Below are 12,305 nucleotides of genomic sequence, written 5' to 3'. Positions count from 1 at the left end.
ATTCTGTTAGAATAATAGAATGTCAACCATAAACTAGTAACTATATTTTTCGATTTTATTTTGTCAGAATGGCAGAATGCCACCCATAAGCTAGTAAATATATTTTTGATTTTATTCTGTTAAAACAAAAGCGATTCTTGAACTAATAATATACAAAATAATTACATTGTATGATTGTGATTCATATAATCATAACAACATTATGAAAGAATAACAAATGTAATTCTTAAAAAAAATAACAACATTCTTAAACAGTGAGTGTGATCATTCTTTAATTCATTCTCTAAGCCTTTCCCATCAGATCTTCAAGCCATTCTTCAAGCCATTTCTATCACATATTCATTTCCAAATATTTTGTAGTGATACACTTGTAACAACTGCACATTAAACATATAAATAATTAACTACATTTCTATCAGAATACAGCAATCATATTCTTACAGAACAAACTATTCTTGCAGAATGGTTTTGAATATCTTTAAAATTTTGTATTATGCAAATGTTGGAGGAATATGTACTTGTGCTGCTTCAGGATGTATATACTTGAATCATATAAAATGAAATGAGTAAAATATGGAAGAATGTAAAACCATAATCATTCAATTATGAAGTAAAATAATATGAAAATAATAGACTAATATAAGATATAATATTGACCTAGGGATCACACCAGCGGGACCAATTGAGGTCTGAAACATGAGATTGAAAGGATAAGAATCTGAGAGAGGATTCTTAGTGTCAGGTGCAACAATGCCATACTCCTTTATCATCCAAAACAACAAGAATGTATTTGAGTTCAACAACCTTGTAAGCTCTGTAAGAAGTTCCATTTTTTTTCATCTTTAACCATAAGGTCAGTAAACTTATCAACATGACTAGATGCTTTCAAGACAAATTCAGGGGTGACACGAGGACAATTAACTTCTAGCATGTCCTCCTCCAGAACTAATTGCTGAGAATGTTGGGAAGAGGCAGGCAACGAGAAAACCATAGAAGGTAGAATCATATCACAACAGATTTAGGGTCCGATAGGTGGTGTTGTTGACGACCTAAAATCCCTTGTTGCCTTCGTTTTCACCTCCTTTTGTAGACTCCACAACAGGCACCGAGCACCTCTTCACCGCCATCTGCTGCTATTTCTTTCCCCCGGTTTTCTTGCTTTCGACAACGAGGAGAAGCAACCCTAATCAACAAATTAGGGCATAAATCTTCAGAATCCGACGTTTAGACCACAAAGCACCAGCCTTAAACTGAACCCTAGCCATCATCCTCAATCTGAGATCAATCATACCATGAGACCTTTTGCTACTGATATCATTCTGATCATCAACATATGTAGACGAGGAAACAAATATTGTCTGAGCAGTCATCTCATTTTTCTTTGCTGACATAGGTAACGATGGAGAGTCGATGGAGGGATCACCGAAGGAAGAGGCGATGTTCGAAGCAGACGAAAAAGAGGGGGATATCTAGGGTTTTAAACTGATTTCCATTATTTAAAGGAGGCATTAAATGATTATTATTTTTTTACCATAATTAGATATATACTAAGTTTACCATTATACCATTTTTTTAATTTATTTAATGATTTATTATACCATTTTTAATATATATATATATATATATATATATATATATATATATATATATATATAGAAGTAAAAATATGGAGAGATGGGGAAGGATAGATGGAGTTTTTTTTAATTATATTTTTTTGAAGTAAATAAAGAAAATGAAAAAGAAAATAGTAAGGTCATTATTATCCTTTCAAACCATTTTAAAAATGTTAGGGAACAAAACCATATACAAGTTTAAAAAAAAAATTGACAATAACTACAAAAAAATAAAAATAAAAAATATTGCCAACTATCAAATTCCAATTTACAATTTTCTTTTTTTAACAAGTAAAAATAAAAAACATTGAGAACCGACCAAATAGTTTTTTCAAAAAGTATAAGTATAATTTTCTCCTAAAAATGAACTTTGGAAATGGCATTGTTTGGAAAGGCGTGTTTTCTAGAAAGATTATCCATTATATATTCTAAACTTTGTGCTACAACTGTAAATCATATGTAGCGGGGAATTTTGATGGCTCTTGCTAATCATTAGGCATACAGCTATAAACTCCAAACTTGCTTGCGATCGCTAGCAAACCTCGTTTCTATTCGAACTCAAACTCAGTTCAACTGTAGTGTTTGATAAAAATGTATCAGTTAAACCTTGTTTAGGGAGAACTTTAAGTAACCTGTTGTTGCTGGATTTCACTAGCTGTAAGGAGATAATTTCTTATGAACTCGAGTCTCACCTTCTTTAATGTTATTGTAATTTAGGTTGGGGGTGTTCAGATCAACCGATGGTAGAAACCTCAGTCCCCATAAATGCGTATTGATAAATCATTGAAATCTCTCTGTAGTTTTTTTAAGAATGGCTAAGACAGACATCCACTATCCTACTCCTAATTATATATGCACCTTTTGTTTCCGGCAAGACTTGAACATGATACTGCTAGGCTATAATTAAGCCCTTGGTTAGTTAACACTTTTTCTTTGAAATATCTTGCTCACATTATTTTATTTTAAAGTATATATAGTATATGGAATTTATGTCTTCTCTTGGAGTCAAATTGTCAATGCTCCCTTTTCCCAGAAAATGCATGGAGTAAATGTTCTTACCCCTTTTGCTACTATGTACCTCCCTTTGTCCTTGCAACCAGTTGTCTTTTTAATTAGGAGATAAAATATACAGACATCTCCCCCAAACTACTCCTTTCAATTTAGTATCTCTAATAGAGAAAAATCAACAACAATCACCATTTTGAAGACTCTCTTGAAGTGAAGTTAATGATTTTAGTTTGTTTATTTGCATATGTGGATGTTTTTAATAGGAATTAGTTGTTAAGTTGTGTTCAAAAGCTAGCATGCTGGTTACTTCAGTTTCTATATATTTTTTATTTCTTTGTCTTGTTGAGTAGTTCATGAGGAATCTACCCTTTTAGCTTGAAATAAATGGATCACCGGACCTTCCCTCTGATCCTACATTGGTTTATTTTGGGGTTCTTTAATCTGTTAAGGGTTTATGGGAATGCTGAAGGTATGTACTGTTTTCAAGTTTTTATTTTTATTTCTTTTTTTTAAATTTGATTTTGACATGGGTTTTATGTGAATGATTGTAACTTACTGCAATTGCTTTCCTTGAATCATTTTCCCAATCGTAGTAGGTTGCTTTCTAGTTATAGATAATAAATAGAGACGTACTTCATGAAATTTATGATGTTTTGTCTTAGAACTTCATTGTTTTAATTTGATACATTAAAGATATGCCCATAATCAAATTCCATATATGTGCAAGACAGTTGATGCATTGAATGCCCTAAAGACACAATTACAGGATCCTAATAATGTTTTGCAAAGTTGGAATATAACCCAAGTCAATCCATGCCGGTGGTCTCATATTACTTGTAACAATGAGAATCGCGTTGCTCGGATGTAAGCTCGCTCACCAACCTGTACATTTCGATAAAATTTTAAATTTTATTGCTTTTTTCTTCATTTGTTAGTCTTGCGATCATAAAATCATATGTTGGGGTTAATTTGTTGAAGGCAGTGATCTTGGAAGCACAGGCTTGTCTGGTCAACTGGTTCCACAGCTTGGTCAACTTCCGAACTTACAACACTTGTAAGTCATTATTGTTTGCATATTGAATTTCGTTATTATTTATGATCTTAATCTTATATATGGTGACATTTTTGAAATGTCATGTAATTCTGTGACAGGGAGCTTTATGATAATAACATCACTGGAAGTATTCCTTATCAGATTGGGAACTTAACGTATTTGTTGAGCTTGGATCTTTACATGAACCAGTTAGACGGTGACATTCCAGACACATTGGGCAACCTTAAGAAACTTCATTGTCTGTATGATTTCACATCATTCGTATTCTTCTCTAGATGAAAACTTGAGTATAGATCCTTGTCTGTTTCGCTTCATCTGCATTCGCAAATTATATATTAATTATGATTTTCTCGAGAATCAAACTGTTGTTTCTCTGCTCTTTGTGCAAGGATAGTCGTCTCAGTAACAACAGACTGACAGGAACTATTCCAAATTCGTTAACTTATATAGATAAACTAGAAATTCTGTAAGTATAAAAGTCGGTCCATTTTGAGTTTTTATGATTCGCTTAAAACAAAGCTAAAAAAAACTTTGGTTAATTTCCTTCTATATATATCACAGTGATCTCTCAAACAACTTCTTGACAGGAGCTGTCCCTTCCAATGGCTCCTTTTCACGGTTCACAGATATCAGGTTTGCTTTTAGATACATCATGCATTCTTAAACTTATGTCCTATGCCTTGCCAATGTTATATGCAAACTTCTCTTCTTTCAGCTTTTTCAATAATACGAACTTGACACATGAGGTTTTTCCACAATTTTCACCTCTACCTAATCGGCAATCTCCTTGGGGTATTTCCGACCATCAGATTTACTTTACTACATATTCCTTCAAAGTCAATGTTTTGTAGAAATAATTATTGCCTTCTAATTGTAATGCAACCCTAATTTCAGGTGGCAACATCGACACCAGAGCTATTGCCGAAGGAGCTGCTGTTGGTGTTTTTCTTCTTTTTATAGGTCGAGCAATTGCATTTGCTTGGTGGTGGCACAGGAAACGGCAAGATCATTTCACTGACGTACCAGGTTAGTCAAATGAGCAAAATGATCACCTGACTATGCTTCCTAAATTAATCCTAATGTTGTTCTTTGATTCTTTTTTATGTTTTTAGCTGAAGAGGACCCTAAATTTCATCTGGGACAACTAAAAAGGTTTTCTTTGCGTGAACTACAAGTTGCAACCGATAGTTTTAGTAAGAAAAACATTATTGGAAGAGGTGCATTTGGTAAAGTTTATAAAGGAAGGTTAGTTGATGGTACTCTGGTGGCTGTAAAAAGACTCATAGATCGTGTACAAAGTAGCGAATTACAGTTTCAAAAGGAGGTTGAGTTGATAAGCATGGCTGTGCATCGGAATCTACTTCGGCTGCAAGGGTTTTGCTCGACACCAACTGAGAGGTTGCTTGTTTATCCCTACATGGCAAATGGTAGTGTTGCATCATGTCTACAAGGTATATATGGTTTCACAACAAATGAATATGTAATTATGGAGACCATTCTACTAAAAACATAATGTGAAGAATAGAGTAAACAATATGAAGAAAGTGCAATAATATCTAACAGGCGAATTGATAAATTACTGTAGATACACAAATTGCACTTGATTGGCAAACAAGGAAACGAATTGCGCTGGGATCGGCAAGGGGGCTTGCTTATTTGCATGATGATTGTAACCCTAAGATCATCCATCGTGATGTGAAAGCTGCAAATATATTGGTGGATGAGGAGTTTGAACCAGTTGTGGGAGACTTTGGGTTGGCTAAACTCATGGAAAGCAACGATACTCATGTAACAACAGGCGTTCGTGGTACGATTGGACACATAGCACCTGAATATCTAGCCAGTGGGAGAGCTTCAGAAAGAACCGATGTTTATGGTTATGGTGTGATGCTTTTGGAACTCATCACTGGGCAGCGGGCCTTTGATCTTGCTCGCCTTGCCCATTATAACGAGGAGGTCATGTTGCTTGATTGGGTAAGCATCCTTCGGTTAATGATTTCACCAAATAATTTCAAAACAAACGTAACATAGGATTGATAAAATCATCACAGAGCCATTCATTAAACATAAAATCTTAATTACTTGATTATGTTCTACTAGAAGAAGACGATTTAATTTAAGGAGATTTTTAACAATTCTAGGTATGCCCCCTTTTGGATCGCGTTGATTTTCTGCACATCCTTACTCTCGAAGATGATAATGAGAATGTTATAATTAGGCACAAAAAATTCTAAATTTATTAGAAATAGTTTTAACCACCTTTTAAAATTAGCTTTGAGGACACCTAACAAGGAAATGGAAAGATAGTGTGAGGTTACACTTGAAGTAGTTGTCTTAAAATTAGCTTTGAGGACGCTTAACAAGGAAATGGAAACATAGTGTGAGGTTAGACTTGTCGCGGTTGTCTTAAAATTAATTTTATCATGGTATATGTTTTCTCCCATTAGTTTCATGTCTTTGTTTATTTTCTAAAAGCGTATCGAAGGATTCCGTATTTCTTGATGATATATATAAGATACAATTTGAGATCCTTTATTTTAAGGATTCTATGTCCCTCCTTTGTATTTCTTGATGATATATATAAGATACAATTTGAGATCCTTTATTTTAAGACCTGATATACATGTCTTATCTCCAAATATATTCAAAATATAATATAATATTATATATATATATATATATATATATATATATATATATATATATATATATATATATATATTTTGACATTCCTACCCATTCTAAGATTCTAGAGTCATAGTTTTGTTGAGATAAATGTAAACTAGAGGCTGTTTTGGAGACAACGATCCTAAGAAAAAAACTTAGAGAACCAAGATCTTTCATAGCGAATTCATGAGAGAGTTGAGCCATGTCACGAAGAGAATCGGTCGATGTAGTAAGGATAATGTCATTGACTTATAAAAGTATGTAAACTTTTTCATGACTGTGATGATAAATAAATAGAGAGTGATCTGATGAACTGTTTTTGAAACCCAAAGTTAGGACATAATCAGTGAAACCTTTGGTACCAAGCCCTCGGTGCCTGTTTTAAGCCGTACAGGGACCGTTTATGACGACATACGTGATCAGGAAAACAGGAGTCCCGGAACCCAACTGGTTGATGCATAAACATTATTTTAGATAAATGATCATGAAGGAAAGCATTCTCAGCATCGAGTTGGTGAATCGGCCAAGAATGAGAGACATCAATGCTAAGTATTGTTCGAATAGTAGCGGTTTTACCACCGAGCTAAAAGCTTCACCTCAATCAATTCCCACCGGTTGAGACTTGCCATCACAAACAAGACGGTCCTTATAGCGTTCAAGGGACCCATCAGCATTAGTCTTATGTTTATATATCCACATACATCGAATTCCATTCATACCCGTTCAACGAGGAACAAGTTCCCACGTCTTATTTTCAACAAGAACACTAAATTTATCTATCATGGCGGACTTCCAAACGGGATTTGAAAGGGCGTCTGATGGATTTTTAGGAAAAGGGTAAAGGGTGGTAGTATGTAGGTTCATTGGAGCTTTAGGTTTGGAGGTACCGTTCCGACTTTTGGTTTGCATTGGGTGACGAGTGGGAGGTGATACTATTGATGTGGGTACAATTTGTGAGGGTTATTGAGATTGTGAAAGGGGCTAATCAACAGGTTGGGAAGGGACTATTGGTTGTTTAGGGCGGCGTGAATAGGTGAGAATGGTGGGGGGTTGTCGTGAGTTGGAGTTGTGGTATGAGGTGGAACTGTGTTATGGAGAAGAGATGGAGAGGGGATGATTGTGGTAGGAGGAAGTTGACAGCACCATATAGATGGCTGAGGTTCGGTGTGGAGGAATTGATAGGAATAGGGTGATGATGTGATTTTGAGAAAGGAAAGACAGTTTCATCAAAGACTGCGTGATGGGAAATTATTATTTTGTTGGATGAGAGGTCTAAACATTTATACCCCCGGTGATTAGAAAGATACCCTAGAAAAACGCATGGGGAAGAACGATTGGCGAGTTTATGAATGGTGGGGGAGGGATGAAGGGGAAAACATAGGCAACCAAAGGTACGTAGATGATTGTAAGTAAGATGACATATGTAGAGAGGATAGATTGGAGTGGTGAAGTTCTTTGTTTTAGCGGGTAGAATGTTCAAAATATAAGTAGCCATTTCTAAGGCATGATTCTAAAAACAAGGTGGTACCGAGGAATGGAATGGGCTAACATTCCATATTCATAAGTCCATCATTCATCTGATATGTGCTTGCATTTTTCTTATGTCAGAGGTCAACATTGAAAGCAATCTACCTCCTTCGGATAGAGGCCGACTCGATTGTCTACTGTGGAAATTGAAAGAGTATTCTGTGATAAAATTATATGTATGATTTCAAAATAATGATATAAGAAACGTACATGGAATATATACACCAAGTGTAGGACCGGCTACACTAACTGGATCCTAAATTATATGAATTTTAAGTCATTTCTAATCCTTTCTAAAAATAAATAAAATGGATAAAATCTACTAAACATACCTTTGTAATATTTAACACTCCCCTTCAAGCTTGGTTGTAGATACTTAACAAACCAAGCTTAGAAATAAGTTCTTCAAAGTTAGCCCTTGGCAAGGCTTTAGTAAGACATCAGTGATCTTTAGTAAGACATCAGTGATCTGGAGACCGGATGGAACATGACTTAGCTGAACAATTATATTATCAACCTTTTCAGAAATGAAATGTCGATCAATTTCTATGTGCTTTGTATGGTCGTGGTGAACAAGGATTTTGCTATGTTAATAGCAGGCTGACTATCGGTGAAGATCTTTACAAATTCTTCGTTCTTCATTCCAAGTTCCTTGAGGAGACTTTGAATCCAAATTCCTAGCGCAAGAGCTCGATACTCGGATTCATGCGAGACACAACAAATTGCTTCTTGCTCCTCCATGTAACAAGATTTCCCCATACCTATGAGTAGTCACCCGTGGTAGATTTTCGGTATGTTTCCTAACCAGCCCAACTTGTAATAGTATACACTTGAACATCACGAGCATTGGTCTTTTCGAACAGGCTTATACATGGTGTCATCTTAAGATACACAACTTCCAGATCACCTTCAGTGGGTTCATTCATGTGTTGACTAATAATGCTTACAGAATTTGCAGTGTTGGGTGTGAAACAAGCAAATGAGTTTTCCAACAAGTCATTGATACATTTCTTTATCCACAGGGGTTTGCTCTTCTCCATTACATACTTTCTTGGTGGGATCCATGGGATTTTCTACAAGCCATCTGAGAAGGCCAATTTCTTTTAAAAGATCTGAAATATATTTTCTTTGACATATAACAATACCTTCCCAAGACCAAGCAACTTCCATTCCAAGGAAGTATCTGACATGCCCATGATTTTTAATTTTTAATTCGGACGCCAAGTTTCTTTTTAGAAGTTTAACCGTCTCAATATTGCCTCCTGTTACGATGCTATCATCAACGTATACGATTAGTATAGCTTTCTTCATTGTAGAAGCAGTCTTGGTAAATAATGTGTGAACAACTTTGCATTGAGCATAAACCTAGGAAGTGAGGGCTCGACTGAATTTTACGAACCATGCATGAGGTGATTATTTAAGACCATAGAGACATTTTTTTAATTTGCACACCATACTGTCTTTGGAGTCCTCAAACCTCAGAGGCATTGACATATACATTTCTTCTTCCAGATCCCCATTTAAAAAAGCATTTTTTTACATCAAGTTGGTAGAGAGGCCGATCGTTATTTATAACTAGAGAGAGCAATACTATAATCATATTCATTTTAGCAACAGGGGAAAATGTCTCTTGGTAATCAATATCATAGGACCGAGTGAAGCCTTTAGCGACTAATCTCGCTTTGTAACTACCATCAATTTTGTATTTGACAAATAATATCCCTTTTCACCCTACATGACGTTTCCCTTTAGGTTATTTTCTGACTATCCAAGTGTCATTGGATTTAAGGGCTTTTATTTATTCTTCAATGGCCAATTTCCACCTTGGAACTTTGAGAGCCTCATAAATGGAGCCTAGAACTTGTATTTTGATCAAGATTCTTCTCAAAGGATCTATAAGAAGGTTGAAGCTTACTATATGCAACATTGCAACATATCGTTCAATGTGATGTTCGGTACATGAGTGAACACATTTATGTTAAGCAATTGGTAATTTGGAATCATCAATAATGGGTTCAACAATGTAATTGATGTCATCAAGCTATTTTGTATGTTTTTAAGTATCATCGGTGACGAAGATCGAGACAACATCATGGTCATTGTTTTGTGGTGCAGTGGCTTTCTACTTGATATGGTAGATGATTCCTTCTTGAATAGACACGAAGTTGAGGAGAGGTGTTTTCAAGAGGGTTGGCTGCAGTAATTTCAAGAGAACTTGTATCAAAAGGATTTGTTAAGTAATTTCAAGAGAACTTGTATCAAAAGGATTTATTGAGTTTTGTTCTGGAATAGGATAATCCTCTTGTAAGGATTAAAGAGTTTCTTAAAACATATATTTAGTTTCCCCCTAAATATTGGTTTTGGGGAAATATGGTTGATTTTCGAAAATATAACATCCATTATTGTATACATTTTCCGAGTGAGAGGTGAGCATCATTTATAACCCTTTTGACGAGAAGAATATCCAAGAAACACACAAAGACGTTGAAGTTATATATGGCTTCGACAAGCTTTCTAGATACTTGCACAAACTAGAAAGATAGATGGAGGTTACATAATTAATTTTTGGATGATAGCAAATTTATTGATCAACCTCCAAGTGGGAGATTCTGGGTTTGTGGATCCTCATCTTTACATTGTCCTAGTTTCCTACGAAGTAAAACCGTTATATGGCTTTGACTGAAATATATCGTCCATGATATTCTCTGCTCTTATCCAATTTGAAAACTTTTATCTTACAGTATAGGTGGCTCTCAAGTTAGACCTTAAAGCATGTAAATATGTTAAATAACTCTAATTTCTCATTAACCAAGTACAAGTGAGTATATTTATAGTAATCATCAATAAAGGTGAAGATTTTTTCCTTTAAATTTTATTCATAAAAAATCACAAACGTTGGTGTGTGTGAATTATCTCCGCCAAGCTCAAATTACATATGTGTTGTTTCTTATCCTCTTGTCATTTTCCCCATCATATGCTCGATAAGTTGATTAAAGTCCAAGACTATCAAGAATCCCATCTTTCATGAGATGTTACATTGTTTCTCGAGGTATATGGTCAACTCGTTTATGCCAGAGTTTAGATGAGTTTTCATTTTCTTATTTTCTACGGTATGAACATTTAGTCACATTCAACCTTTATAAACAATAAAAGAAAATTATATCGAAACACAATCAAAAGAAGGTTTCCCTCTAAAACATAGGAACCAACAATATGAGACTTATGAAGCACAATTATTTGATTGCATCCAAAAGTAAATGAATAACCATTATCATTTTACTTCAATACAAAAATTAATTTTCGAGTTATAAATTCATGCAAAAACAAGCCTCGATTGAACTTATCCTAACAAGTCTTTATTCTCATCCCAATCACATCATATCATTTTTGAGCAATGTATGAAAATTCAAATTTTTTCGGCATGAATGATTGAGTTTGAAATTATATATGTAGGTGAAAGGACTTCCTGGAGATATGAGGTTGGATATAGTTGTGGACAAGTATTTAATAGGTAATTATCTAAGAGACGAAGTGGAAGAGCTGATACACATAGCTCTATCATGCACACAAGTCAACCCAACGGAACGACCCAAGATGTCACAAGTGGTGAAAATGCTCGAATGTAACGGTTTAGTGGAAAGGTGGGATGAATGGCAGAAAGAAGAGATTTCAAGGCATGATTTTAGTCACATACAGATTCATTTTAAACCGGATTCAACTTATAACGCTAGCAACGATCACTTGTCTGGCCCTAGATGATCAAAGGGTCTTCCTATCTGATTTTTTATAGAAAGAACAACTCCAATATATTGATGTTTTTTCCATTACGTCTAACCTTTTTACAGACTATACCTTCTTTTTTTTTGAGAGACGAAATCACAGACCTCCTAAATCTACTCCATGGGTTTTTAATATTTATCCTTTATTTATATTTCCGTTCATTTTTTCAAATATATTGTTATTTCCTCGAATATTTATTAAAAACATCATTTATCATCTTTCACAAAACAAACAATTGATAATATTAGGGGAAAAAATGTAGTAGAGTAAAAGGTTGATATCTTTGATTATAAATTTTAATAAAAATAAATCGGAAACTAGAAGATTGAACATAATTAAAAGTCAGAAGATTGAAGAGCCGATTTTGAGCTGAAATAAACCCAATAATTGGATTTCAGATCCAAAAAGCTACTTTATACTCGATAAACAGGATAATGAAGAAAATTATGATTTCTTTTGAAAACAACACGCTTAGGTGGTATCAAAGCGTCCATTCTATAGTGGGAAGAGATGAAGATAAATTTTGTTCCATTGGATCGTTAATGGAATATTTTGGATCATCTTAAACATGTGGAAGGGTGGATTCAGCGAATTCAAGGAAATTTATTGGATTCCAAGTCGCCAGGCCCAAATTTTATGGCCTTAAATAACAAGGC

The 12,305-nt window shown here is 34.6% G+C and overlaps 2 protein-coding genes across 2 annotated transcripts; both read left to right on the top strand.

Annotated features, from left to right (window-relative positions):
* Nucleotides 1-3,231: 3,231 nt before the first annotated feature.
* Nucleotides 3,232-4,312, top strand: LOC145074466 (somatic embryogenesis receptor kinase 2-like). The gene is made up of 4 exons (XM_079020837.1): nucleotides 3,232-3,485; nucleotides 3,604-3,675; nucleotides 3,774-4,141; nucleotides 4,237-4,312. Exons 1-3 carry the CDS (start codon nucleotides 3,340-3,342, stop codon nucleotides 3,952-3,954), a joined length of 399 nt encoding a protein of 132 aa, XP_078876963.1. The 5' UTR covers nucleotides 3,232-3,339; the 3' UTR covers nucleotides 3,955-4,141; nucleotides 4,237-4,312.
* Nucleotides 4,017-11,733, top strand: LOC145076505 (BRASSINOSTEROID INSENSITIVE 1-associated receptor kinase 1-like). The gene is made up of 7 exons (XM_079022357.1): nucleotides 4,017-4,141; nucleotides 4,237-4,308; nucleotides 4,391-4,467; nucleotides 4,570-4,701; nucleotides 4,788-5,126; nucleotides 5,261-5,649; nucleotides 11,323-11,733. Exons 1-7 carry the CDS (start codon nucleotides 4,017-4,019, stop codon nucleotides 11,626-11,628), a joined length of 1,440 nt encoding a protein of 479 aa, XP_078878483.1. The 3' UTR covers nucleotides 11,629-11,733.
* The last annotated feature ends 572 nt before the right edge of the window (nucleotides 11,734-12,305 follow it).

Source organism: Lactuca serriola, chromosome 9 (assembly GCF_051521515.1).
Source record: "Lactuca serriola cultivar US96UC23 chromosome 9, Lser_US96UC23_V15, whole genome shotgun sequence".
Classification (NCBI taxonomy): Eukaryota; Viridiplantae; Streptophyta; class Magnoliopsida; order Asterales; family Asteraceae; genus Lactuca; species Lactuca serriola.
Note: the sequence above shows the minus strand (reverse complement) of the source record. Positions and strands in the feature narration are given on the sequence as shown.